Source organism: Oryctolagus cuniculus, chromosome 18 (genome assembly GCF_964237555.1).
Source record: "Oryctolagus cuniculus chromosome 18, mOryCun1.1, whole genome shotgun sequence".
Lineage (NCBI taxonomy): Eukaryota > Metazoa > Chordata > Mammalia > Lagomorpha > Leporidae > Oryctolagus > Oryctolagus cuniculus.
Window position 1 is genome coordinate 49,732,541 of NC_091449.1, and position 27,852 is coordinate 49,760,392.

Genomic DNA, 27,852 nt, shown 5'->3' on the forward strand with positions numbered 1-27,852 from the left:
CGGGGCCTTACTGACCCCACACAGGGCTTTGGCACAGAGCAGCCTGGTGGCCTGGTCACTCAGGGGAGAAGACGGCAGGGCAGGACCGGAACAGCAGCCGAGCATGGTGCCGGCTGCGGCTGAGGCGATGTAGGAGCTGGGGGCTGCCGCTAGATGTCGCCAGCTGGCCGTGCTGGCCTCCACCGCAGCCCAGGAGGGAGGCAAAGTTTCCAGAAAAGATGGCTCCACCCCCAGGCTGAGAAGGGGCTCCCTGGGGTCACAGCCGGAACCTTGGGTACCTGCACACACACACACACACACGTACACACACACGCACACGCACGTACATGAGCCTCACGGGATTTGGGATATCTTCGGAGCTAGGGACAGTGTAGGGTGGGCAAAGGACACCGTCTCGTGGTCACTCAGCCCGGTCTTGGGAAGGGGTTGCTGGGGTCCAGGCTGAGCCTGAGCCCGGTGGCCGGCTGTGGGCAGAGGGACAGGGGCTTCCACCTTGAGCAGCTTTGCCTGATGTGACGGCTCCTCCCTGTGGCTGCCCCACACCTGTGACCTCTTCCCCATACCACCATCCCAGCACCCGTGGAGTTTGTGACTCAACTCCAAAAATCGTCCAAAGCACCTTTATCACTCCCCAGCCACAACCCACCGCTGCCCCTCCGACCAGCTCCACCCACCACGGAGCAGTCAACTCTGTGTCACTCCCCGGATCACAATCCCTCTAAGGTCCCTATCACCCCTAAGGGCGAAAACTCCACCTACCCTCCCCAGCTGGGCTCCCCAAGGTCAATGAGTGAATTTCAAATGTTGGGGGGTTGGGAAGATCAGAGGAGAAAGGGGTCTGTTTCCATCCAGGAGCCGGAGCTGCGTCCTTGTTGTGTTTTACAGATGACCACACTCTGTGACATCCTCCCAGCAAGCCCAGGAGGCTACTTCCCCTCCTGCGGAAGGGAAGCCGGGCGGGCCTCAGGGGCTTGTTTGAAACAGCAGAAGGGCCGCTGGGGCTTCCCAAGTTGAAGTGCTAGCGAGGTCCCGATACTTGGTGAGCCCGATAGACAGTACAAGTGCACTCTATTTTTGTGTGGGTTTGAATTTTTTATTGATTACTTTTAAAATTTTAATTGTGGTTAAAAAAAGAAAGTTCCATGTAACACAACATTTCCCGGACCCAGTCAGAAGGGGCCATGCACCATGTTCTCTGGAGTACTTGCTCCTCAAACCCCGAGCCAACTGCCTGAGGCCACCACGGTGTGGGGAAACCTAAGCCACCTGGAGAAGCCCCATGTGGTGTGCGAGCCCCTGCTGACCCCAGGTCCAGATGTTGTGAGTGAAGAAGGCTCCAGATGATTCCAGCCCCCAGCATGGCCGAGCGAAGGCAGACCCTGTCCTTGGTGCCCCGTGCAGTCCAGACCCACAGAACGACATGGCTTCCCCGATGGTACCTGTCCTGCTTCCATTTCTGCAAAGACCCCAGCAGGACCGAGGCCCAGATCATAGAGCTCTCGTGACCTGCTGATAGAGAGAGAGGTTTCCATCCGCTGATTCATCCCCCAAATGGTTGCAATGGCTGGAGCTGGGCTGATCTGAAGCCAGGAGCCAGGAGCTTCTTCTGGGTCTCCCTCGTGGGTGCAGGGGCCCAAGGTCTTGGACCACCCTCTGCCTCTTTCGCCAGGAACATTAGCAGGGATCTGGATTGGAAATGGAGCAGCCAGGACTGAAACCTGCACCCATGTGGGATGCTGGTGCTGCAGGTGGAGGCTTAACCTTCTGCACACAGCGCCGGCCAGGCTTTTCTTACATCAGCACAATGCTCTGAGCATGGACGGACATGACAAAGCAAATATAGCCAAGTCGTGATAATCGATGAATCTGGGAATGATGCAGATGGCCTTGCTTACAATTGACTCTACTGTTGTGGGCATTCGAGTTTTTTTTCTATTAATGAAAAGAGTTAGCCGGCGCCGCGGCTCACTAGGCTAATCCTCCGCCTAGCGGCGCCGGCACACCGGGTTCTAGTCCTGGTCGGGGCGCCGGATTCTGTCCCGGTTGCCCCTATTCCAGGCCAGCCCTCTGCTGTGGCCAGGGAGTGCAGTGGAGGATGGCCCAGGTGCTTGGGCCCTGCACCCCATGGGAGACCAGGAGAAGCACCTGGCTCCTGGCTCCTGCCATCAGATCAGCGCGGTGCACTGGCTGCAGCGCGCCGGCCGCGGCGGCCATTGGAGGGTGAACCAACGGCAAAGGAAGACCTTTCTCTCTGTCTCTCTCTCTCACTGTCCACTCTACCTGTCAAAAAAAAAAAAAAAAAAAAAAGAGCTTTCAGCAGCATCCTCCCCCCCTCCCCGCCTCCCCACCTGGCTTTCAAAGAGTCAGGAAAATGTCTCCATCCCTTTGTGATGTGCCACACCTCCTACCTTTTCCACTCTGCATTTTATTATTATTATTTGAAAGTCAGAGGTCCAGGGTAGGGTGAGGGAGAACTCTTCCATCTGCTGGTTCACTCCCCAGATGTCCACAGCAGCTGGCGCTGGGTCAGGTCTTGAAGCCAAGCACCTGAAACTCCATCCAGGTCTCCCACGTGGGTGATCGGGGTCCAGGTACTGGGGCCTTCGCCTGCTTCTGTCATCTGGGTTGGAAGTGGAGCAGCCACGGGGCAAACTGGCGCTCACATGGGACACAGGCTCACAGGTGGCGGCTTACCACTACGCCACAACACCGGCCCCTACTCTGTGATTCTGTCGCCCCGATCACTCTGCTGTCTCCCATTAACGGGGCACACAGCAGGGCCCAGTGAACAATAATCTGTGATCGGAACGAGACCAGCTTCTTTGAGCCTGTACTCTGGCCAGGCACTGTGCTGGGCATTTTACATGCATCCTCTCGCTTTATCCTCACATAATCCTATGAGCAAGTATGATTAACCCACTTCACAGAGGAAGCCACTGAGCCTGAGGTGGCGAGACTACAAAACTAGGAAATGCAGAGCTAAATTTCAAACCCAAGCGGCTGAATTCAAAGTTTCCTCTTAGCCGTCACCCAGTTCTGTTGACTGTTCTTTCATTTGATAAAAAGCACATGTCCCACCTGTTCCCCAAAGCCTGGCAGCCACTTAGGAAGGAGTGAGCTGTTGGCCCACGGCAGTGTTCCAGCCAGAGCTGCAGGAGCACTTAGCAAGATGTGCCCTGAATGGCAGGGGGAGGGGGGCCCGCGGCCGGAGCCTCCACCTAGGAAGGAGGCTGTGTGTGTGGACACAACATCAGGCAGGAGGTGGGGGACACAGACCCCGAGTATGGCCTTTGCCTGTGTCCCCTTATCAGCCTGGCCTTTGGGGCTAGGAGGGCAAGTGTAACGGAAGCTAAGGGTTCTCCACCCACCTGGCACAGGTAGGAGAGGCCGCAGGCCACAGCCTGTCCCGCTTTCCTGGTCCTGTGGCTCTGGCCTGGTCTCTGAGCCTCCTTGCTGCCCTGGACCTGGGGAAGGGGCCAGAACTCCCCAGGCACAGAGAGGCTGCCTGCCCGCCCACCCAGCACCTGTCAGAATTTGTCTCAGTATGAGAGAGAGAGAGAGAGCGAGCAAATGAGCGAGCTAGGCAGCTACATAGGGGATTTGAACAAAAATGGGCATAGACTGGCGTTTGTAAGGAAGGGAAAGTGGACATGCTGACATGTTCTCCTCCAGGATTCTGGTACATCCCTCCCGGCAGTGACTGTGAAGAGAAGACGCGATGGTGGAAGATCTCTCTTTTATTTGACAGGACACTGCCCATTGTAAATATCATAAATGGGGAGAGGATCAGAGCATACGACAGAGTGTACAGTGTGACCCCGAGTCGACATCCCTCCCCTAGTCCCACACACACTCCTCCACCGGCTCCTATTGGCTAGGGCCGGGCGGGTGGGGGAGGGAGTGTGGCCATCTCTGGAAAGGGATGAGATCACCCACAGGCTGGCTGATTTAGGACCGGGTAACTTTTTCCATCCATATGGCTCTCAGAGACTTCTGCACTGGCTCATAAACCCCGGCGCCAGCCTTCAGGGAGGGGGGAGGCAGGTTCTCCCTCCCCGGGGTGGAGATGTCGGCCCGAACTGCATAGGAGGCAGGTGCTGGGCTGAAGCTGAGATAAGTGGTAAGGTGGGTCTGGGGGCCGGTAGGCAGGGGTCCCAGGGCCCAGCTGGGTTGCTCCCAGCAGATCTGGGTGTCCCATGGCTCCCCAGGGGCTTAGATGAGCAGAAAGAACATCTTGTGGGTGCAGGAACAATCCCGGAGAACGGCCACCCTGTGAGATCCTGAGCGGGCCCCGGCAGTGCCTCCGACACCCCGATAAGTCTTGGGACTCCAATCAGCCAGAACGCGCCCTCTTTCTGGAGGCAGTTGTGGAGGGGAGAAATCTGGGCTGGGAAAGGCATCGGGGTTCCTTTCAGCAAATAGCTGAGTTCAGTTCAATTCCCACCTCCACCCCCAGCCCCCAGGGCCCAGTCAGGTCCCTCAAACCTGTGTCCCAGCTCCAGACAGCTGTGCAGTGTGCCTCAGTTCCCAGAGCTCCGTCCTACCCCCAGCCTCTGCCCAAGCAGCTGTCCCCACCCTGCTGCTACCATCTCTCCTGCCGCCTTTGTCAGTGCCCACCCCAGAGCTGGTCAGGTGCCTCTGTTCTCAAGTCAGTGTCCATCCAGCCAGCTTGTCCATGTCCATCTGAGGCCAGGGGCTAGGTCCAGAGAGATTTCTAGGACGTTTTGGATAAAGGGAAGGCGGGGGTTCAGAAGAGGACCCTCCGAGTGTTCAGACCTGCTCTGTGCCAGGGCCTTGAGGGACACCCAGAAGCCCCGAGTCTCTCAGCTGGAGAACCTGGGGCAGAGCGGCCTGGCCTGAGCTTTGCAGGCAAGGAGCAGGAGCTGGACAGAACCGGAATGAGCCAGAGCATCCCTTCCTTAGCTCGGGCCCTGGGCAGCAGGGCCAAGAATGGAATTCTCCAGCTACATGGAGTGGTTCCTGGAAAATCCCCACAAGCCCTTCCAGAGCGAGCTTTTGGGCCTGGCTCTGGCTCCCTCAGAATTGGAGGGGATGGGGTCTTTCTACTGCTGGGAGCCTTGGCCCAGGCCCTCGCCCTCTCTGGACCCTTGGGCCTGGACCCCTGAGACAGCTGACGTGAGCATTCACCCACCACCGTCAGCCTCACCAGATTCTCACAGCCGAAGGGAGTGGACACTCAGAGATGCCAGGGTCACCTAGCTGGGTTAGAATTGGGTCTCCCCAGATGGAGGGCCAGCAGGCAGGGTGTCTGCGTCCAGCTCAGCACCACCTGACCCAGCCCTGGCCTGGCCCCACGCCTGCCCTCTTAGACCAGCCCGGGCAGTTCTGGGCACGGATAGCCCGCCATCACCTGGGACCTATTTTTGTCCTTCGGGTAAGGGGGGAAGTCTCACCTTGTGCTGTAACCACTGGGGCCAAGGGTGGGACACGTGCCCAGCATGGCCTGCGCTGCCCTGCTGGGAATAACCGGGCCAGGAAGGGGGAGGCTTGGCTCGGCCACACCCCTTCCTCTGCTGCAGTCGCTTCTCAGCATCTGATTTCCTACACCTGTGCCTTCTTCGCAGGCCACACCTCCACACACAGCTGCGCCGTGACCAGGACGCCAAGAGCATCTTTATTTGTCTCTGTGACCCATTGCCAGACAAGCATGTGGGCAGCCAGAAAATCCTCCCTCCTGTCCAGCTGGGGAACAGGCCCATTTCCTGAGGGTCCTGTCAGAAGGTCCTAGAATCCGGGCTCAGGGGCTGTGCAGGGCATCCAGCATCTAGACCCTGACTTTCAGAACCTGGGAAGCTGCAGTCCTGAGGGGCAGTGGCTGAGGGCGTTTGGGGTGGGGGGATGACGGGAACTGTGAGTACAACTCTGAAAGGTCAAGTATACTCTCAGGGGTCGGGGGACCTGGGGATCAGCACACAGATGCATAAAAAGGGGAGCCCAACAGACACAGGGGGTGCTTGTTACTGCTGAAGCCAGGGTGTGTGTGCGCGTGCCGGCCGCAGAGGCTGGCAGGGAATCTGATAAAAGCACTACTGTAACAGGAACAACAATGGCAATAATGATAGTAACTGCCCCAGCCTCTCTGCCAGCTCGCCTGCCCGGCCAGGGCTTTGCTCGTAGCATCTCAGTTAATTCCCACAGTGCGCTCCCGGGAGCAGGAGTGGGCAGAAGCCTGTGCAGTGAGCTCTGCAGACGTGGTTGGGTTTTGCCAGGTCTGCAGTTTCCTGGAGGTGGATGCGTAAGCCCTTGGGCCCCATACGCAGGGGATGCCAGCAGGCCTGGGCATGGGAGGGCATGGCCAGCCCCCCGGGGATGCCTGTGGGGAGCCAGCCAGACCCACTGAGCTGACCCTGGCCCCCACTTGGCCCTACCTCTCCAGGCGTTGGGGCTTGAAATAGCAGCTGCTCGAGAGCTGACAATCAAAGGGCAGCTAAAAAAAGGCCCCTCCGTCTGGGCTCTGTCGCACACGGCTCGTAGGGCCTATTTTGGGGGAGAGGGTGCCGACGTGCCAGTGGAAAATCCATAGGGCGGGAGTCTCCAAGGTGGGGACCCAAGTGCCTTTCTCTCCCCAGCCTCATCCCGCACCCCCGAGTATGGGGGCACACACACATGGGCCCACGGGCATGCACATGCACACGCACGCATGCACACGCTTGCGCGAGCTGCAGCCCTTAGCCCTCCTTCCAGTCACCCTGCAGTACCCTCAAGAGGGAAGAGGACCCTGCAGCTCAGAGGAGGGGAGGACCTTTCCCTGGGCCAAGCAGCTAGGCAGTGGGCAGGCTGGGCGCCATGGCCGAAGGCAGCGCCCTGTCTCTGGGGTGTCGAAAGTGCAGAGATGGGAACAGCGGTGGCGGCGAATCCCAGGGGGCCTGAGGAGGACCTCAGGGTGACTTGTGCTCTGAATGGCCACATGGACAAAATCCCTCAGAAATGTGCCAGGTCAGCTCTGATGGGACCTTGCCTGGCTATCGGGGAGGCTGTGGGAGCAGGGCCCCGTCCACACGGAGCCCAGCCTCCCTCCACCATGCCATCCCTGTGACCACCTTGCCCCCAGCCTGGCCCGGGCCCCTAGGAACTGGCAGCACCCGCCAAGTTTCCGGGGAAAGTGTCAGATAAGGGCTGGGTGCACATGACTCCCTCCCAGGCGGCTGCTATCTCTGACCCCACCGATGCCACCACGCAGGGGGTGCAAAGAGCGAGGGCCCCAGGGAGGGATACATAGGGCACCAAGCACTCGGGACCACACAGCAACGGCTTCAGGGGGACAGCTCCAGGTCCCTCTCCCCACCAGCGCCAGCCCTAGCCGGGGCTCCTGCCATCCTGGACCCTTACACCTGCTAAAGCTCCCAGCCTCGTCTTTGCCCCTGAGGCCTCAGTACAGGGATTTGGGGGGGGGGACCACATGTGGGGCCTGAGCTTTCGTCTCCATTGAGGAGCTGTGTGACCTGGGGCTGGACACCGCCCCTCTCTGGGCCAACAAGCAGGACAAGGTAGCAGAGCAGTGCCCTGAACCCCAGGAGACAGCCCGCAGAGTCTCTCCTGGGGCTCGGGCCCCTCGTCGTCCTGAAACCCGCACCTGGCCTGGGTCTGAGGGCCCCTGGGAACGCTGACTGTGGCCCACGCCATGTGCATGGGGTCAGGGCCTGTGTACCACGGGTAGGAGTCCCGGGGCCGTGATGGCAGGGTGTGTGTCGGGGGGGCACATTGTGGCTGAGTCCCCTGTGTGACTCTCCTGCGGGGAGCATAGGAGGGTGGCTGCGTCACTCCAAGGGACGAGCCTGTTGTCATGGAGCCCGTGGTGACCGTCGCTGTGACACTGGGAGGAGACCCAGAGTGCGGTGGCACCTGGGTGTCATCCAGGGAGCCGAGCGCCCCTCCCCACATCAGCCACCCCTGTAGTTCTCACAGTGCCAGGTCCCCCAGCCTCCTCACCTGCCCCGCCCCACCCCCTCCCCTCCCCTCCCCTCCCCTCCTGCTGTTCTCAGGTGACTCCCGTGTGAGCCCTGATCAAGCTTCTGCCCCCCAGCCCACCCCACCAGGGCATCCATACACCCAAGGGGTCCCCGGTGGAACTCGGAGATGCCAGGCGAGGAAGGGAGGGCTGAGGTGAGCCCACCACACTCACACATGTCCCGACACGGGCGCCACGGGCGGAAGCACACACCCACCCACCCATGGATGTGCACAGGTGCACACACACACACACACACACCCCGTGGAGGACAGGCTACCGGAGGGGGGTCTCCCCACCCCAGCCCCTGCAATCCAGCAGCCCTGCCGTGCCTCTGAGACCCTCTCCTTAGAACCCTGTCGTCTCACGGCAGGACGCTCCTGGGTGGGTGCAGGTAAGTGGTGGTGGGGAGGGGTCTCTCGGGCCCCTGACTGCTGTGTTCATTGGAGAGAGAGGGCCATGCTGACCTCTGGGCCTCTTGCTTTGAGAGCCATAATCGCTGGAGCTGGAAAAAGTTTAAAAATATCCTCCTGTTTACATTCTTTCCAAGCCCGCCTCCAAGCCTCAGTGCTGGGGCGCTTTGATCTGGCCCCCTGCCTCTGGGAGGGGCCTGGGAGAGGAGGAGCATGAGCCCCCAACTGGGGTCCACCCCTCGACCCTGGCCACTCGTGGCTGACACCTCAGAACTGGACGGAGCCTGGGCGCCAGCAGGGCAGGAAGGGCCTCTTGTCCTGGGGCACCCAGCAAGGCCACATCAGGGCTGGAGCAGGGGCCCAGTCCCATAGTCCCACCCCAAGGCCTGTGTGAGTGTGGAGCTGTGGGCCTCCATGGCAACTCCCAGCAATCCGGGGAGCGGGGAGAGCCCCATTCATCCAGCTCCAGTGCTGAGCCTGGCCCTGGGATTCTCGCACGTGCTCCTCCCAGCCACCCCAGGAACGGAGGGCCATCTCATCAAAATTAAGCTTCGGGCTGGGCGCTACCTGGGACGCCCTCGTCCCAGATCAGGGTGCCTGGGTTTCCCTCTCGGCCCTGCTCCTGATTCCCGCTTCCTGCTGATGCGGCCCCTGGGAGGCAGCAGGTGATGGCTCAGATGCCTGAGTCTCTGCCACCCGCATGGGAGACCTGGATGGAGTTTCAGGCTCCTGGCTTTGGCCTGGCTCAGCCCCAGCTGTTACAGCCATTTGAGGAATGGAAGAGCAATTGGGAGAAAACATTTCTCTCTCTCTCTCTCTCGAGTTATTTTATTTATTTGAAAGAGTTACAGAGAAAGCTAGAGACAGAGGTCTTCCATCTGCTGGTTCACTTCCCAAGTGGCCGCAATGGCCAGAGCTGGGCTGATCCAAAGCAAAAGCTTCTTCCAGGTCTCCCACGTGGGTGCAGGGGCCCAAGCACATGTGCCATCTTCTACTGCTTTCCCAGGCACATTAGCAGGGAGCTGGATCAGAAGTGGAGCAGCCGGGACTCAAATCAGTGCCCATATGGGATGCCGGCACTGCAGGTGGCGGCTTTACCCGCTATGCCACAGCACCCTCTCTGTCTCTATCTCTCTTGCTCACTGTGTGTGTGTGTGTGTCTGCTTTTCAAATAAATTTAAAAATTAAAGAAATTTTTAAAGTAAAAACCAAGGCTCAGAGAGGTGAAGAGATTTACCTGGCAACACACAGCAAAGGTGAGTCACAGCGTGGAGCACTGAGCCACAGTGACCTCCCACAGCGAGCGCCACCTCACCAGCAGGAGCCCTGCAGGCACTCACAGACCCGCAGGGGCCGGAGTCCAGGGCCAGCTCTGTTTCTCTCCCTCTGGGACCCAGGACGAGCCCCGCCCCTCTCTGGCTTCCCCTTCCCCTCCAACCCGCACCTTGAGAATCCCAGAAGAGGCTTATTTGGACCTTGTGGAGGCCTTGTCCCGGGGAAGGGGCTTGTGGACTTTGGGGTCTCTCTAGCGTCTATACAGCCAAGGAAGGACCCGGGGTCTGGAGGCCTGGGGGAGAAGCCCTCAGTCTGGAGCCGACGCCTTCATCTGTGCCCGCATATGTCACGTCCAGCCACGTGCCCACTGACCCACCCATCCATCTATCCACCCACCCACTGTGCACATACCTGCTCAGCCACGTACCCAGCGATCTGCCTACCCCTCCTCCCAGAACATGGAGCCAAAAAGCAGGGTGGTTCCTGCCCTGGTGCTGCATCTCACAGGCCGTGTGAACCTGGGAAAGTCCCCCCATCTCTCCACAATGCACCTTCCCACCGTTGCAACAAGAAGCTGACCTAGGAGATCTCTAAGGCCCTGCGGGGGATCTCACGGGAGCAGAGACCAGCCGAAGGCTGTGGGCACTTGCAGAGAGTGAATACGGACCTCAGCCTGGGAGCTCCGCCCCGTGCCCTGGTTCTGACGCTGCCACCTGCAGCCCTTAGCCTCCCAGACCTTGGCTATCCTCACTGAGAAGTGGGGCTGATTGATCAGCTGGCTTTGCAGGTTGATGAAGACTGGATGAGAGGCTTCCTGCAAACAGCTTTGCACTCTGAAGGCTTCTGAGTGGTGCAGGCCGAGAAGAAGATCCTGGGAAGGGGCAGGGAGCTCTGCCAGGGCCAGTACGGTTGGCAGAGCCTCCAGCAGGAGGCCCTGGGCCAGCCTCCGGGCTCATCCCCTGGCTGAGTCTCCCAGGCTACGCCAGCCCTGTCTCTCAGCCGGCCTTGGCCCCCTGCCCACAGATCTGCTGGCAGTGCAGAGATTATCTCCTAAAAATAGGGCCTGGGCCCCACAGAGGTTGTTTTTCTCTCTTCCCCGTGATTTACCATCATCAGCCCAGGGTGCCCAGGATAGCAGGTCCCACCCCAGCTCCCCAGAGACTGCTGGGAAGGGAGTCTGAGGGACCAGCACGAGTCTGGGGGCAGTCAAGGATCAGGGGGAGATACTGTCAGGGCTCAGCAAGGCACTGGGGACACGGTTTAACCTTGGGCTGGGGCCAGGCGTCCACCTGGGGCAGGCATGGCTCCAGGGTGAGCTTAGGGCTCCTGGCCCCACTCCAGTGGTGTCCATCAGAGTGACTCTTCTCCCCTGAGTCTCTGCAGATGACCCCTTGGGCATGATCACCTTGGAGCCTGCGCGGGAGCACCGTGGCCTCACCTCTCCTGCTCCAGCCTCCTGGGGCCTAGCTCAAGGTTCCTACCCAGGCCCCTCCAGAGACTGAGGGACCTCTGCCCACCCCCACACGCAGGTGACCTGGGCACAGGGACACGACTGTGCTCACACATGACCGGACGGCTCAGACTCCCAAGCTTGTGCCCTTTCGAAGGAAAGTGTTGCCAGAAAAATCCAGAAATGACACCTGAAAGACACCCGTCCTTGACCATCGCCTGCAGGGTCAACCCGTGCAGGGGCTGTGGTTGGTCGGCTCTGGATGCCCACAGAAGCGACTTATCTTGCTGTGGCCCCACGATCTCACCCCACAGGGTACCTCCCAGACCATTCTCTGTGGCAGCAGATGGAAAGGCGTGGAGGGCACAGCGGTCCTGATGGGCCCAGCCCAGCTCTGAGGCTTTATTACTGGGCAAACAAGCCACCGTCTTGAATTCTCCCAGGCAGCCGTGACGTCAGTGCTCAGGCACTGGGGACGTGTCTGGGGACGGTGCCGCCCCCCGAGGGCAGGTGGAGGATCTCGGGGCCAGGCCTTTCCCCTGGGTTCAGAGGGGGCCGGAGGCAGGCTTCAGGCGGCGGCTTTCAGGGGCACACTGTCTGCTGGCGCATCCAGGTCCTTCTTCCTTGCCAGTGCCAGGTGGGTGAAGATGAGGATGAGGAAGAAGCCTGAGGGGCCCAAGAGGGAGGAATCAGGTCCTAGCAGGAGCTGAAGGACGTGCCCTTGATGAGGGACTCCCCTGCCATCAGCATTGGGACAGCACTCCCGAGCCTGGGCTGGGTGCGACTCCATGGTCCTGGGCCTGGAGAAGCCTGGCTGCTTTGCCTGTTGGGCCTTCAAGCCTCTGAGGCTGCTCCAGCCCCTCGTCTGGGGGACAGTTGGGTGGCGGTCATCTGGACACAGGGGAGCCGCTCCTGTGGGCCTCCCAGGGGAAGGCCCATCAGAGCCAGCGGAGACCCAGCCAGGAAGAACAGCAGGGGGTGAAGGCAATGGGAGGGCTGGACAGGGTGGACAAGTGGAGTGAAGAAACTGGCCTGGAAAGACCCAGGCTCTCAGGGGCCGGCGCTGTGGCATAGTAGGCTAAGCCTCTGCCTGCAGTGCCGACACTCCATATGCACACCGGTTCATATCCCAGCTGTTCCACTTCCAATCCAGCTCCCTGCTATGGCCTGGGAAAGCAGCGGAGCATGGCCCAAGCCTTTGGGCCCCTGCACCCACATGGGAGACCTGGAAGAAGCTCCTGGCTCCTGGCTTTGGATCCACCCAGCTCTGGCTGTTGAGGCCATTTGGGGAGTGAACCAAGCTTTGCCACATTGGGGCACAAGTGCTTCACCTCTTTGAGCCTCGGGGAGCTCCTGTGCAAAGGGTGGGGCTCACAGGATCCACCCCACAGGGCTGTGGGCAAGCGCTCAGAGGGTCACACACCTCAAATGCCTGGCGTGGAGCCTGACACAGCCAGTGGTGACATTGGCACAGCCAGGGCTGCTGTCCGTGACACCGATGATGATGGACGTGATAGCAGGGGCAAGAGTAGAATGACTGGGAGAGAGGGGGACACTCCTCTCCCACCCCCAGGGGCACCCTGGGGACAAGGGACATCATTTGTCTGGTGACTGTGGCCCCAACCACCCCTCGCCCTCCCCCAGCCAGGAGCCCAGCCTCAATTACCTATGGCGGCCAGGGTGCCCACGAGGATGCCCACTGCCGACAGCTTGGTGGGCATGCCCTTCATGCGGCCCACCTTGCGCATGCACTCCCCCTCCGTGTTGCAGCGACACACAACCACTGTGGGGGAGGGGGAGGAGGGAGGAAAGATGGTGGGGAAGGGCTCCCCAGCTGCTGACACATGCACAGTGTGCCCACGTATGTAATCACACCTGTCCTATTCGTGTACCCTGCAGGGCTGTCCATGTGAGCCTCTAAGTATGTACGGGTCCCCAGCCCCTCCCCATTCACCCCAGTGACACCCGCAGGGGCTGCACCTGAGCCCAGCCTCACCTCGCACCGGGAGCTGCCACACCCGGGCATCCTGGCTGACAACTACAGGGACAATGTGCTCACGTGGCTCCACCCAGTGCAAGGCCAGGGTGAGGAAGGCATGGGAATCTGTGGGGATGGCAGGAGACAACCAGGGTCACCAGCCTGGGCGGGTCCTCTGAGGGCTGCTCCCACCGCCACACACACCCACTTCCTCCTCCCGGCCTTGGCCACAGCTTCCCTCCCCTTCCCCACCACACACCGTTCAGGGGCTGGAGGCGCCAATCACGCTGCACTGTAGGGTTGGGACCAAGGGCAAAGCTGTAGGGACCGTGCCCAGTGGCCATGTCGGGGTCCTCGCTGGGGGCAGGGATGAGCACGCCATGGTCCTGGCGGGGCGTGCAGAGGTGCCGGCTGGGCATGGGGGCCAGCGGCAGGGCCGGGGCAGGAGGGGCTCTCAGGAAGTGGATCACCAGGGCGGCAGAGGTGCTCAGCCTAGGCGCATCTGGGTGTCGGGGTAGGGAGGTGAGCGCCTGAGTCCCCAGGCTGCTTCCTCCACTCAGCAGGCAGTCACTCTCCCCCTGCTGCACCCACCACTCTCCCCCACTGCACCCCTTCTCTCCATCCCAGCCTCTTGCTCACTGTGAGCCACCCCAGGCCCACCTGCCCCCATAGCTGTGCCCTCACTGTTGAGGCAGCACCCAGCAGGATGGAAGTGCCCGTGCACGCCTGCCTCCCTGCCTCACCCTCCCCCAGGCCAGCTCTTCCCCAGTCAAAGCCTGGGTCTCCACACCTGGCCTCAGCATCCCACTCGGCTCACCTCCACAGAGCCGGGCATCACAGCGGTTCCAGCATCCAACTGGGCTGGTGGCCAGAGAAGGGAGGCAGAGGCCAGGCCCGTCCCCTCTCCCACCCAGGGGCCCCAGGAGGAAGCTCAGTGCTGCCCCTCTGTCTGTCTGTCTGAGCTTTGCATGCCCTCCCAGAGGCCACCTTTACCTGGCCATACCTGCGTCCTGGGCCTCCACAAGCACTGTGTATGAGTCCCCGGGCCGGGCGCCCTGCAGGGGCCGGGCAGTGTGCACCTCCCCAGAGACCTTCTGGATGCAGAACCAGCCCTCTGAGTCATTGACCAGGGAGAACCTGAGGCCCAGAGAAGGGGGTGGGGGCAGGGGGGCACAGAGACCACATGTGCCAGGGACCCCCAGAGCAGTGGGATCTGCTCTCATCCCACAGGCTCTCTCTCAGGGGCGGCAGCAGGGCCCAGGGTGCCCAGTCTCCGTCCCCAGCTTCAGGACTTGTTGCAACTGTCGGGGCCTGGGGGCCTGAATCAACTGCCTGGTGCCCCCCCCCCAGATGGCGAGGGATAAGCTGAGCTCTCCGGGGGTCTAAACACTCCCCCTCCATGCCCTGCCCAGTCCATCCAGTCCTGATCACCCCCCCCCCCCCAGGAGTCAAAGCCTGGGCATTGGCCATAGCTCGAAGAATGTTCCGGGTTGTAGGTAATGTGGGTCATCCCTAGGGAGCATGGGAGGGCCAGTCCAGGTCAGGGCTGGGCTTTTGGCTCACCTGAGGGCTCCGTTCCAGGGCTCTGCGGGCTGAATGGTCAGCAGGAAGGAGCCGGCTGGGGCGTTGATGGGGATGTCGGCCTCATAACTCTTCTGCTCCAACCTGGGGGGCGGCATCACCTTCTCCACCAGCACAGTCACTGTGGCTGTGGCCCCGGGGCCTGGGCCTGGGCCCACCGTCTCCACCACGTTCCTCACCACCACCACCACTGTGTGACTTGGAGCTGCCTCGTAGCTGAGGTTCTGGAACAGGTGAGGCCTGGGTCACACTGGGAGCTGGGGTGCGCCACAGGCGTATGTGCCTGTGCACACGTGCGTGTGTGTGCGTGTGTGTGCATGCGTGGGTGCTCCTCTTCTATCCGCCCAGCCCCCTACCTTGAGGAGGTAGAGTTGGACGTGACCCGAGTCTGGCTCCCAGTCCAGGCCGAAGGTCCCTTCCCCGTCCCCTGCCTCAATGGTGAAGTCCATGAGACGGAAGGCAGGCTCAAGGTCGGCATCAGTGGCCGTGAGGGTGGCCACCAGAGTCCCGGGCTCCGTGTCCTCAGGGAGGCTTACAGGCCCAACCTGAAGCGATAGGAAGATGGTGGGCACACCCCACCCAGCACCCTTCCCGAGGTGCCCCCTGCTGCTTCCACTGACCTGGGAGGAGGTGAACTCGGGAGCGTGGTCATTGACGTCGGTGACGGTGACTGCAACCTCACACGTGCTGCTGAGGCCTGAGGCAGGAGAGGACACGTTGGGGAGGCTCAGCAGGAGCAGGGGGCAGGAGCCGTCGGCGGGGCAGGGGCTGGGACACTTACCAGCCTCTGCTCCTGCGAGGTCAACGGCCAGCACCTGCAGCAGCATGTTCTGGCCAGCCTCGAGCGGGGCGGCCCCCAGGCTCACACTGCCGGAAGCTGGGTCCAGCTGGAAGGCTCCTCCCTCGGGCCCCTCCTGGGGCTCAGGGCTCAGCAGCCGATACACAATGTGGGAATTGGGGGACCCAGGGGCATCCGCATCCTCCGCCGACAGCGTGGTGACTGCCGTGCCTGCCAGACAGCACCCACCCCGTGGGCCCACAGCCCAGCCTGGAGGGCCCGCCCACTTCCATCTGGGTGGAAATGAAGCTTGTGTGGGTGAGTGTGTGTGTGTGAGAGAGAGAGAGAGAGTGTGTATGTGTGTGAATGTATGTGTGCGACTGTATGTATGTGTGTGAGAGTGCATGTGTGTGAATGTATGTATTGTGTATATGTGTGTGTGAGTGTATGGGTGTATGTGTGTGAGAGTGTATGTATGTGCATGTATGTGTGTGAGTGTATGTATGTATGTGAATATATGTGTGTGAGTATGTGTGAGTGTATGTGAGAGTGTATGTATTATGTGAGAACGTATGTATTGTGTATGTGTATTGTGTGTGTGTATGTGTGTGAGTGTGTGTATGTATGGGTATATGTGTGTGAAAGTGTATATATGTGTGTGTGAGTGTATCTGTGTGAGTGTATGTATGTATGTGGATGTATGTATTGTGAGTATGTGTGAGTGTATATGAGAGTGTATGTATTGTGTGAGAATGTATGTATTGTGTGTATATGTGTGAGTGTGTGTGTATGAATGGGGATGTGTGTGTGAGAGTGTATATATGTGTGTGTGAGTGTATGTATGTGTGTGAGTGTATGTGTATGTGTGTGGATGTATTGTGTGTGTGTGGATGTATTGTGTGTGTGTGTGTGTGTGTGTGTGTGTTTGGGGAAAGGACACCGGCCTGGGAGATCTAAGATCTAGCCCCAAGCCAGAGAAAGTACGGCAGGGTGGTTCACAGGGACTCCACACCTCCGCACTCCTGACAGGGCCCGTAGCCCACCTGGGGGGCTGAGCTCAGGGACGCTGACTGGGGGGCCTCGCGGGGGGCACACAGGCGCATGGTCGTTCTCATCCGTCACCACCACGTGCAGCTCCAGCGGCTCTGCGTAGTCCTCACCACGGGAATTCTGAGCCTGCACCTGGAGCACGTACTGTAGAGGGCAGTAGGGGGCGTTAGGTCAAGGCCAAGGGCAGCTCCAGCCTGGCCCAGCTCTGGGTTCTCTGCTGGTGGTCAGCTCCAGCTCTCCTGGACTCTCTCCACTGTATCTGCACCTGTGGGGCATGAGGAAACCCCCCAAAGCCAAGCAGGCGGTGACCAAGCACATCCCCGTCTGCTCCCCGGCTCCCCTCACCTGCTCCTGGGCTTCACGGTCCAGCTCCCCGGTCACATAGAGTTTCCCCTCTGTGTCCACATCAAAGGGCCCAGGGGGCTGGCTCTCCAGGCGGTAGTGTACATCCCCCCCACTCCAGTGGACCTGGGGGGACACAGAACGAAGGCACCCAAGGCCAAGGGTCGGGGATGATCCGGGTCATCCCCTGTGCCCCGACGGATTCCTGGGTGAGGAGCCTGGACCCCTGGCAGTGTACTGCCCTTCCTCAGCCTGCAGCCCAGGTGGGGTCCTTCTGTGAGGGGCACTTGTCGGCAAGACCACAGGGGCCTTGCCTTGGTCCCCACGTGGACTCTGCCCCAAGAGCCTGAATCACCGGGTGATTTTATTTTCTGCCCTCTCAGCCTGGGCCTGATCCCAGGGAGTTCCCGGAGGAGCCCGAGACATTCCTGGCCTGGGTGACAATCCCCACGGCAGCTCGAGGTGGCAGCCGTTCTCTCTAAGGAAATCTTGGGCAGGCTTGGGTGAGGTCAGAGCATAGAGTCGCAGCCACCAGAGGATGGCTGGCGAGGGCCCGTGGGCTTGGTCCCAGGGCCATAACCATCTCGCTCGTGGTGCGGAGTGATGGGAAGAGTGGAAGGAGGAGCAGGGGTCAAGTTGGGCCCCAGACCCACCTCCCAAACGGGCCCCCTGTAGCACCCGCTTACTCACCTGGGCAAGGTGGTGTGGGTACGGGACTTTGAGGTTCTCTGCCAGGTGGACAGGCTCTAGGGGTGTCCAGGTGCTCTCTACTATGGAGATCTCTACAGTGGCAGTGGCCTGGTGGCCTGAGGCCTGGTCACCCATGTCTTTGACCTGTACCAAAAGCTGGTAGGGCCCTTCCAGGGCATGGTCAAAGCCAGCGCTCCCTAGAGAAGGAGGGGTGGTCAGCTGGGCAGCAGGCCAGCAGTAGCAGCCAGGAAGTCCTTCTCAGCAAGTCACCAGCACCCATCAGGCATACAGCAAGTGCTGGGGAGACTCACTTGGACTTGTGAGCGCCCAGCCAGGACTTAAGTTTGCAAAGTCCCTTCCATAGCTAATAACACAGTGAATGGTGGGTAGACTGGAGGGGAGGGGGATGATCAGGGTGGGAAGGGGGAGAGATGGGAAGGTGATGGGTTGGACCCTGGGGCTGCTGACTCGGTGCCTGGAGCAGGGTTCGGGCGTGAGGACAAGAAAGTGTTGGATGAGTTAGTGTCAGATACCCAGCGTGGGTGGCTGGGGAGTAGATGTGTGAGAGGCTGGCTGCCCGGGCGGATGAGGGATTCACTTTTCTTCCCAGCCCAGTCCCTGCCTCTGGTCTGAACTCCTGGGGCCAGCTCTCTCCTGAGGGCTCCCGGGAACATCCTAGGCTAAACCCCCTCAGGCTGTTCCCCTGGGGTGTGCAGACTGGTGCCAAGGCAGTCTACTCGTCCCACTGCCTGACTGTGTACACGGTCCTGCCTCCTGCGTGGGCCAGGCACGGCCTCCTGCTCTGGTTGCTCTCTCCACCCAGAGTGCCCAGCGCTCCTCCCCCATCTCGAAAGCGCCCCGCCATCCTCTTACAGCTCAGATGCCCCTCCGCAGGTTTCCCTGGCCCTCCCTCCCCACGGCTCCCAGCTGAGGCTCACCCTCCGGGCTGAGGGCCAGAGCCCCTAGGCGAGGCTCCAGCCGGAACACATCTGGGGAAGGCTGGGCAGGGGTCTGGCTCAGGATGTGGAATCGAAGATCTGAGTTGGCTGTGCCCGGTTCATCCCCATCCGAAGCCTCGAGGAAGAGGAAGGGGACGCCTGGTGTGTGGGAAGAAGGAAAACTATAAGGGATGGGGGTTGGGGTGGGGGTGGGTCTCCCTGGTCGGTCTTTCCATACCCATGATATCAGGACTCTGGAAGTGAGCCACAGCTTTTCACACCACTTCACTGATGAGCAAACTGAGACCGAGAGTGGATGGGGCCCTCAGCAGAGACAACAGGGGACAGAAGCGAGAGGGGACAGCTTGGGCCCTCACTGCCCTGGCCCTGTGCCCACTGTCTCTTCGTTCTCTGCCATCCCTTCACCCCGCCGGCACGTGCTGCAGGCTGACTGTCCTGGCCACTCACCAGGCCTGGTGCCCTGGCTCAGCCGGGCGCTGTAGAGGGCCTGGGAGAACTGGGGCACCTGGTCATTCTCGTCCTTCACGTGCACCGTCACAGGCTGCGGACCCCAGAGGACATGCCCATCTTCAGCCTCCAGGGTCACCTGGCAGGACAGGGCGGTCAGTGCCCGGCTGTGCCTGGCCTGCTCTCCGCAGCGCCGGGCCCAGCCCTACCTGTATCTGGTACTCTGCCTGTTCCTCTCGGTCCAGGGCCCTGGTCACCAGCAGGAAGCCAGACTCTGCCTCCACAGCGAAGGGGCCCTCGGCTGCCACGCCCGAGTCACCCGACAGCACCACCCGGCCTCCAGTCTCCTTGTGGGGCCACGGCAGCTGGTGGGATAGGAAGCGGATGCTGGGCCTGGGGGAGGCCTCCTCCACCAGGGCCCCCATTTGAGTCTCAGGGAGGGCAGGCCTTCGTCTGATGTTATGCAGCGGTGAGACACAGGGCTGGGCTGCAAAGCCAGAGCTCTCGGCCCTGCCCCCGGCACTCCCCAGGAAACTCGCCAACGAGATCGCGTGCTATACTGTGAAGCCCCGGGATCAGCTCCTGGCAGTCCCCCTCCCTCTCCCAGGCGCTGTGGAGAAAGCAGCCTGGGCAAGAGGGGACGAGGGGTCCTGGGGGGGCTCACCTTGGTCAGGTACAGAGGGAAATTTCCGCCGTAGTTTTCCGGGACTTCCACGTGCAGCGTGGTAGGCGACACCTCCGCGAGGGCCTGGGAGAGGAGCCCCGCTTTGTCACCAGGGCCCGCCTTTCTGTGTGGCTGCCGGGATTTCTGTCCCTTCCCCAGGCCTGGCCCTACCTTGCTCCCTCCACACTCTGACCTTTGACTTTCCGTGCCCATAACAGGCCCGTGACGCAGTCTGAACCCCCACTCCCCCCCAGTACTGCAGTGGTCAGGGCAACTGGTCTGGTGGAGCTGGGGGCGGGGGTGCCAAGGCCATGGTCTGGAGGAAGGGGGCAGGGCTCAGCTCACCTGAGGGACAGAGAAGCAGAGCAACCACAGCCAGGCGGGGACCATGGTCAGGACGGGCCTGAGGGACACGGCGGTGAGGATCCAGCCACTTCCATCCCACCCACACAGCCAGAGGGGCTCGCTGTAGAGCGGCCTCCCCTCCTCCCACCCCCACCGCCATGAAGGCCCTGGGGCTCCCGGGCACCTGCAGCTCCAGGCCAGCTGCCCTGTGCCTCGGCCCCGCTCTTGCAAGGCCCCTCCCAGGAGTTTCGCCACCAGACCTTGGTCTTCGTCCCACCACAGCCTCAGCAGCAAAGACACCCCAAGTGGTGACTTCTCAGCGGCCCCCCCAAGCCTCACAAGCTTGACGCCGAGAAGACGACTCTGAGGGTCACTTCCTGTTACAGGCAAGGCCTGAAGGGCAGGGCCCGGCCAAGGTCATGGAGGACTCGCGCCCAGGAGGAGTCTGCTTGTTGTAGAGGACTCTTGGCTCAGGGTGCCCGGGGCTGTCCTGCCTCCCACTGCCACCCCCTGGACGTGGAGCCCGGGCCCCCGGAGTGTGGACTCCAGTCCAAGAAGGGTCCCTGGGAGTTCTTCCCAGACCGCGGGAGGACAGGGTGGCGTTTCTCTTCCTGCCCACCAACCCCAGCCTCGGCCCTCCCCGCTCTGCTGCCAGCCCCTCACCCACTCCTGCCAAAGGCGGGCTCCCTCGGTCCAGCTGCCAGGGGACAGGGCTCCTTCTCCAGGGAGCTCTGGCCAGGCCAGGCCAGGTGGGGTTCGCCAAGGTGGACACTTGAGCAGGGTAGGCGGTCTGGCCACGCTAGCTCACGGGTGGCAAAATGCCACTGGGCCCACAGCAGCGGGCCTGGCCCCGCCCAGGCCCCCAGTTACTCATTGACTCTGGAGAGCGAGGCGCTGCTGCCCAGCGTCCGTGACTGCCAGCCCTGGGAGGTGGGCAGATCATTCTCCAGGCACTCCCCAGCCCCTGCCACGGCCCAGTGGGTACTCCTTAACCCTCTGGGCTTGAACACAACTTCTCTGTGGCTCCAGACTCTGTCCCATGTCTCCCCTGTGCACCGGCACCCACCACTGCACCTTTGCACACTCTGTTCCTTTGACCTGGAATGCCCTTCCAGCTTCTTCATCTGCTCAGCTCAAATAATCCCATCCCAGGAAGCCCCCGGTGGGCGAGCAGTGATGACCGGGACCGGGTATGAGGGACTCCAGATTATCCCCAGATGGGACTGCAGGGTTGAGGGGACAGCAGTCCGTGAGCTTCCCAAGGCCTCACCCTGGCCCCTGCACACTCACAGCGCTGGGATGCTGGGCTGCCTCGTGCCGCCGAGAGGAGTGAGCCAGCTCAGGTGACCTTGAGAGAGCTGCAGGGCCGGCCGGGGCCTCCCCGCAGTGCAGGCAGCCAGGCAGACCCGGGAGCAGCTTCTGGGGCTGGGAGTCCAAGACAAGGGGAGGGGGTGGGGTCCTGATCTCCAGTCCCTCTCTGTGCTTGGAGCGTCCCATGGCCTCCCCAGGTCCTTCCCTCTGCTGGTTGGGGGCGTGTGTGTGGGGGGGTAACGTTCCTGCGAAGGCTCCAGGCCAAGGTTCACGTTCCTTCGTGAGTTCTTTATTCACTCCACAGGCCCCTGCCTCAAAGCCAGCTTGTGTGTGTGTGTCTCAGGCTGGAGGCTGGGCCAGTACCCCTCAGTGGCCCCAGCCTGGAGCCGTGCAGCGGCGGGGGTGGCAGGGCTGTTGTGTGTGTTGGGCTCCCGCCGTGCACTGGGCACTGCTCCAAGCACGTATCTTCTGTGTTCCACCTCCTCACACCCTGGGGGCACAGAGAGGCTCAGTGGTTTGCTGGGAGTCACACAGCCAATTAAGTGACAGAGCCAGGAAGGCCCTTGGGAACCTCCCCCTGCTCTGAGAACACCGCCCTCTCTACAGAGTATGTTGGGGTGGTGGCAGCAGCAACCTCTGGAGGGCGGGTGGGTGTCTTAGAGGCGCCTGCCCCGACCCACACACGGAGGATCAGCCCGCACCCCTGCGGTTGGCCGTGGGTGGAGCTGCAATCAGGGTTCAGGTTGCGAGGGCTCCTAGGGGGCTGCAGAATGAATAAATGGAATGAATGTGTGTCTGGGTCTTGGCCTGAACCCTCCCTGGCCCTGTGCTGCCTCTAGTCTTCATAGTGGGCAGTCCTCACTCAGCCACTTCCCACCTATCACTAAACGGGGACCAAAGCCGTGCACAGCAGTCCCCCCCATCCTCGGAGGGTATGTCCCAAGAACCCCAGTGGGTACAGAGACCACGGAGAGTGCCCGACCCTATAAATACCATGTGCTTTCCTGTATGCGTGCGCCTCTGATGTAGTTCACTTTTTCAATGAAAGGAAGCCATCACTGCCTCTCTTGACACATACGAATCACCAACCTGAGTCCTCCTGGGCTGTGGGGCCACTAGGAAGGGAGACAGGGGCGGCTGGAACATAGACACTGTGAGACGGTTACCAAGTGACTACCAGGAGGGTAGCACGTACAGCGTGGATCCACTGCACACAGGGCTGATTCCCATTCAGGGAGGGACAGAGCAGGACAGCGCGAGATCTCGTCACATGACTCAGAATAGCACTCCACTTACAAGGTACGAATGACTTCTGGAATTTTCCATGTAATGTTTTCAGACTGTGGCCAGTCACGGGTAACTGAATGCATGGAACATGAAATCAGGGATCAGGGAGGATTACTGTGGGTGAGCTCGCTCGCAGGCACCCGTCTGCTGCCTTTCCTGGGCATGGCTGGGGAGACAGGCACACCTCCCACCAGGCGCGCACAGACACTCACTCTCACAAATCCACATTAGCCATGGGATGTGGCGGCTCAGCTCTGGATGTCCTGGCCTTGCACTCACAGTGGTAAGAAGCTGAGAGCTCCCTCTGCCCCCTCAGTGGGAAGGCGGAGGAGGCTCCCGGGGTCACGCCCACCCGAGAGGGCACCCTCATCCCTCCTCACCCTCTCCCGCTGACCTGCTGCCTCCTGTCCTGCCTGGAAGTCTCCAAAGCCTCCCCCATCCCCTAGCCCCTGGGGAAAGAGCAGGGCAGAGGCACCAGCCCTGGAGCCATGCCCAGGGCTCTTGACTGGGTGTGATAACCAAGGCAGGGCGCGCTCTGCTGGGCAGCCTCAGTTTCCCTTTATGTAAAGCAGGAGTGAGGAATCTTTTTTCTGTCAAGGGCCATTTGGGTATTTTTAAAAATATTTATTTATTTGAAAGTCAGTGTTATAGAGAGAGAGGAGAGGCAGAGAGAGAGAGGGCGAGAGAGAGAGAGGACTTCCATCCGATGGCTCACTCCCCAATTGGCCACAATGGCTGGAGCTGCGCCGATCTGAAGCCAGGAGCCAGGAGCTTCTTCCAGGTCTCCCACACAGGTGCAAGGGCCCAAGCACTTGAGCCATCTTCTACTGCTCTCCCAGGCCACAGCAGACAGCTGAACAGGGAGTGCAGCAGCTGGGTCTCGAACCGGTGCCCATATGGGATGCTGGCGCTGCAGGCGGCCGTCCAACCCGCTACACCATAGCGCCAGCCCCCATTTGGGTATTTATAACATCATCTGCAGGCCATACAAAATGACCGACTTCAAGATCAGCCTGCTACAGATTGATTGGATTTTGAGTCCCTCCTGTGGCTGCTTTGGCAGAGCCAGAGAAGTGATGTCACCTGCATCCACGTGGCCCGAGGCCGAACTCTACAGTGAAGTGACCAAAGCCTTCATCCACTGGGAGACATCAGGCCCAAGTAAAGCAGGATCTGGATGACAGGGGCTAGGAGGGGCTGGGTCTCCCCATCCAGGCCCCACTCCCCAACCACCCCTGGGTCCGGCCGGCTGTATCTGGACCCAAATACAAGGACGGACAAAGCCTCATGTTAGGGCAGGGCAGAGAGCCTCCATCCCTCAGTTCCTGCTCCTGAAGCCCCTGGATTCGAGGTCAACACAGAATTGACAGCCGTGACCTATCAGGAAATAATCTTTATTACAAAAAAAAATCTCATGTAAACAAATAGCCAGCACACCCAACAGCTCCCGCCACGGTGAGAAAAAGGCCGAGGCCTCTCCCCACACACAGGCCGGCCCTGCGGCTGGGCAGGCTGCGGCTCGGGCTGCACGTGGGCCTGCACGTGCATCTCCGCGGGCCCAGCCCTCACCAGCCACTGGGAGCTGCCTCCCCGGGGTAGCACTGTCCGTCTGTCTGTCCATGACATGAGGTGAAGGATGGCCTGCTGGCAGCTCCGAGGGTCCTAGAATCTGAGCCAGTCCTGAGGCACTTAGGGCAGCCGGCTGGGCCAGCCCACCACAACTCGTCCATCCATCCGCCCGCCGCGGTGACAGCCCATGGGGCCTAGAGAACCGACAGGTCGTGGCAGGACTTGGACTTGGCGCGGAAGGCCATCTTGCGGCTGTTGCGCGCCACGATGCGACCCAGGAAGCGCTTGGCCTTCTTGCCGAGGCTCTCCCGCCGCCGGGCACCTGCCTGCCGCCGGGCGTTGGCCTCCTTGCTGTCTCTGCGCAGCCGGATCTGACGCACGATGCCCTCGAACAGGGCCTGGACGTTGTGGTGCAGAGCGGCCGACGTCTCGATGAACTTGCAGTCGAAGACCACGGCGCAGGCCCTGCCCTCTGGTGTGGGTGGGGACAGACACGTGCCAGTCAGCAGAGTTGGGTAGGGTGGCTCCGGAGCCCGTTCGGACCCCAGCTGCCCTTGGCAGCTGTTACTTCGGAGTCTGCAGGCAAGGGCAGGGAGTGCCGGGGTCTTCCCGAGAGGCACAGAGAACCCAGAGACTCAGGCCGAGGGCCACCCCACAGACAGAGTGTGCCCACATTTAAGCAGTCCCCAAATCAGGGGTCCCCACCCCTGGTTAATGTGCTGCAGCAACCTGGAGTCTAATATTTAAAGGGAAGTGCAGAGGTCGCAAACACAAGAAAACCCGAACAGTGTTGGAGTGCTAAGCGTTTTACCACTGGACATCATAACACGATGGTGGTCTATGAAGTGACGGCTCCCTGGACGGGGGCCTGGGGGCAACACGGCCAAGCCATGGGTAAGGAGGAACCACTGGGCTCCTCTGAGGGTCTGGGTCCTGGGGGCTACAGGGTCAAGCCTACTCCAAGACCGGCCTGGGTCTGGCATCCAGGCTCCGACCTGCGGGCTTGGTGCCCTGCACTGCCTTCTACGCATTCCCAGCCCACCCGTGAGGCCAGGGCTAAAGGGGCCGGCGAGGAGAGGCCTGAGTGGCACCTGCGCCCCCAGCAAGTTGGGCTCTCCCTCTAGTCCTGTCCCGCCTCCCGCAGCCCTGTGGGTGGGCAGCAGCTCTCCCCTGCCCGGCCCTCCCGCCCCTCCAGGTTTTCTTCCTGGACATTTTTAGTCACTGATGATCCCCGGACACTCAAGCTGAGCCAAGATGGACTGGGTCACAGCCCAGGACAGCACCTCCCTCCCCTTCCGACCTGCTGCCTGCTCACCGTCCACGGAGACCTCGCGAGAGCGCACCAGGTCGCTCTTGTTGCCCACGAGGATGATGGGCACGTCGTCCGTCTGCCGCGCCCGCCGCAGCTGCACCCGCAGCTCTGACGCCTTCTCGAAGCTACCCTTATCGGTCACGGAGTACACAATGACATACGCGTCCCCCATGGCCATGCAGTGGCCGGGCAGCCAGCGGCCCCCATCCTGAAGGACACACACACACACTCACACGTGGTTCCCAGGACTTCACGCCCCTGCCACGAGCCCGTCACTCCCAGCAGGCCCCTGCCACCCCACCCTGGGTCTCAGCCTGTATCCTACCTGCTCCCAAATGTCGTAGACCATGAGTGACGCCTCTTCTCCGTCCACCATGATGGAGCGATCATACGTGTGCCCTAGGCAGAAGGTCAGCAGCCAGGTTACCACCTGACTCGCAAGAGCCCTCCCCACAGTGGGGGGGTTCCTGCTCAGGCCACACCTTCCAACTCCCCCTAAGGGGCCCCTCCCCCTCCGCTTGCAAACCACTGCTGGGTGACAGGGCTGGGAGCTGGGGGATGGAGGGCACTGCACCCATGACCTCCAGCGACATGCCCCCAGGTAGGCCCTGTCCTGGCTGGGGCGCTCCCTGCACTGCTGCCTCACCCTGCGGGCTCTGACCACAGCAGCTGAGTTACAAGAGTGACTGTAACACCCCCTGAGGGCCTTGGCCACCTCCAAACTCCCTCTGGTTTTCTTCCTGGCAGCCTGGCAAGGAGGGATGGCCCAGCCTTTGCCACAGAGCTGCAGCATCCACACCCTGGGGCCCTCGCCGCTGGTATTTCGTCCCCTGCCAAAGGTGTTCTCTTCTCCCTTAGTTTCGCCTCCTTGAAAAAGAGTGGCTAGAGGCATGATTCTAAAGGCAGAGTTCCGCGGTATTTGCCACCTCCGGTCCAGGTCCCCGGCCCCAGACCACCCCCACGCCCCACGCGCCGTCTGTCACGACCCTGGGAATGCCCCCTCGCCTGGGTGACCCCATCCCCTCACCTGCAGCCTCTGCTTCAGGCCCGTCCTCCACTCCGCCGAAGATGCGCGCCAGAGCGCTCTTGCCCACGCCAGGCGCCCCCAGCAAAAGCACCTTGTACACGCTGTCGTCCGAGCTGCTGCCCCCCGAGCTGAGCGAGTCGGAGGAGCCCTCGGGCCAGTCCAGCCTCGGACCCTGGGTCGCCGCCCCGGCCGCAGTGGCCGCCAGGGCGCCGGGAGCCAGCGCCGCCTGCAGGTCGCGCTCGTCCACCGGCATGCTCCGGCGGTGCAGCGGCGGCGCCGGGCCCCAGGGCGTGCTGCCCCGACGGCGCTCGCGCTCTCGGCCCCCGCCGCGGCTCCCGCCCGCGCCGCCGCCGCCGCCGCCGCCGTTCAGGGTCATCGCGTCCGACGCCGTCTGGGGGACGGAGAAGCGGGACGGCAACATAAGCCGCGCGGGAGATGAGGCCCGAGCTGCCCCTGCCCAACCTCGAGTCGGGCAAGCGGCTCGGCGCCCAGGACCCGCCACAGTCCACTCCCCGCCACGAGGATCCTGGAGCCCTAACCCGCGGCCCATCCGCAACCCAGACGGAGTGGCCACCCCGCGCTGTCAGGACACTCACCCACGCGCTCACAGACACAGTCAGGACTGGGATCCGGGCTCCAATACAACCCCCTCGCACACCCGGGATCGGACACACACAAGCACTCCACCCGCCCCTGCGGCCGCCGCCGTTTCAGCTTGGCTGGTTCCGAAGCCTCTTATTTAAGCCTCTGCCCGCCCCCGCCTCCGGCCCACGCCGCTGCGGGGGCTGACGTGTCCACCCCCGCCCGGGGAATCCCCACCCTCCTCCTGGGACCTCACACTGAGCCCCCCCCCCCCCCCGCCCTCCAGGGGCGGGGCGGAGAGCTGCCGGGGCTTGGTGTGATTGTGTTTGAGAGGGGGGGCGAGGGGGAGAAGGGAGGAGGGAGAAAGAGAGGGACTGTGTTGGGGCACGATGGGAGGGGACGGGCCAGGGGGAACTGGACCAGCTGTGTCCAGTGCGGCAGCTCCCCACTGGGGAAGATTTAGGTCTGGCCCTTTCAGAGTGAGGTCTCCTTCTCTCCTGGTCCTGGCTCATGGTCCAAGCAAGTAGAGCAGTTATGGGGCGCACAATCACTCCCCACGGATCACTCAGATCGGAGCGAAATTGAGGGCTAGCTTGGACACCAAGTCCTTTCCCCTCCCTCCCTGTCCTGGGAGGCGGAAGTTCTCCCTCAGGAGCCTGCCTTTCTGGGTGAGGGCTGGGTGGGGAGCAGGCCACCCTGGGGCCATGTTTTGCAGCCGAGGTGTGGGCTCTGAAACCTGGGGTGGAGACACTGCCGGAGAAGGGAAAAGGATGGATTCAGCCTCTGCTCCTCCTCCCTCCCAGCACCCCCCAAGCAGCTGCCA

General features: G+C 61.6%; 2 protein-coding genes across 5 annotated transcripts; both read right to left on the reverse strand.

Annotated features, from left to right (window-relative positions):
* Positions 1-11,479: 11,479 nt before the first annotated feature.
* CDH16 (cadherin 16) lies at positions 11,480-20,759 on the reverse strand. 4 transcript variants are annotated; one of them, XM_051846618.2, is made up of 18 exons: positions 20,605-20,759; positions 19,942-19,999; positions 19,597-19,680; positions 19,142-19,297; positions 18,933-19,071; positions 18,465-18,623; positions 17,527-17,723; positions 16,840-16,962; positions 16,488-16,638; positions 15,448-15,675; positions 15,287-15,363; positions 15,023-15,211; positions 14,649-14,890; positions 14,089-14,222; positions 13,345-13,587; positions 13,104-13,211; positions 12,774-12,890; positions 11,480-11,773 (listed from the first exon to the last, which is right to left on the reverse strand). In XM_051846618.2, exons 2-18 carry the CDS (start codon positions 19,984-19,986, stop codon positions 11,676-11,678), a joined length of 2,490 nt encoding a protein of 829 aa, XP_051702578.2. In that variant the 5' UTR covers positions 19,987-19,999; positions 20,605-20,759; the 3' UTR covers positions 11,480-11,675.
* A 3,158-nt stretch (positions 20,760-23,917) lies between these two features.
* Positions 23,918-27,226, reverse strand: RRAD (RRAD, Ras related glycolysis inhibitor and calcium channel regulator). The gene is made up of 5 exons (XM_051846880.2): positions 27,044-27,226; positions 26,448-26,838; positions 25,746-25,819; positions 25,424-25,628; positions 23,918-24,580 (listed from the first exon to the last, which is right to left on the reverse strand). Exons 2-5 carry the CDS (start codon positions 26,821-26,823, stop codon positions 24,303-24,305), a joined length of 933 nt encoding a protein of 310 aa, XP_051702840.1. The 5' UTR covers positions 26,824-26,838; positions 27,044-27,226; the 3' UTR covers positions 23,918-24,302.
* Between the last annotated feature and the right edge of the window lie 626 nt (positions 27,227-27,852).

What these genes read in the sequence shown, in the direction of transcription:
- CDH16 (XM_051846618.2), bottom strand. Translation starts at nt 19,986, where the DNA reads ATGGTCCCCGCCTGGCTGTGGTTGCTCTGCTTCTCTGTCCCTCAG. An exon ending in TCTGCTTCTCTGTCCCTCAG is followed by an intron (nt 19,681 to 19,941) that starts GTGAGCTGAGCC and finishes CTCCTCTCCCAG; the next exon opens with GCCCTCGCGGAGGTGTCGCC. An exon ending in AGGCAGAGTACCAGATACAG is followed by an intron (nt 19,072 to 19,141) that starts GTAGGGCTGGGC and finishes CTGTCCTGCCAG; the next exon opens with GTGACCCTGGAGGCTGAAGA.
- RRAD (XM_051846880.2), bottom strand. Translation starts at nt 26,823, where the DNA reads ATGACCCTGAACGGCGGCGGCGGCGGCGGCGGCGCGGGCGGGAGCCGC. An exon ending in TCTACGACATTTGGGAGCAG is followed by an intron (nt 25,629 to 25,745) that starts GTAGGATACAGG and finishes TGTGTCCTTCAG; the next exon opens with GATGGGGGCCGCTGGCTGCC. An exon ending in TCGCGAGGTCTCCGTGGACG is followed by an intron (nt 24,581 to 25,423) that starts GTGAGCAGGCAG and finishes CACCCACACCAG; the next exon opens with AGGGCAGGGCCTGCGCCGTG.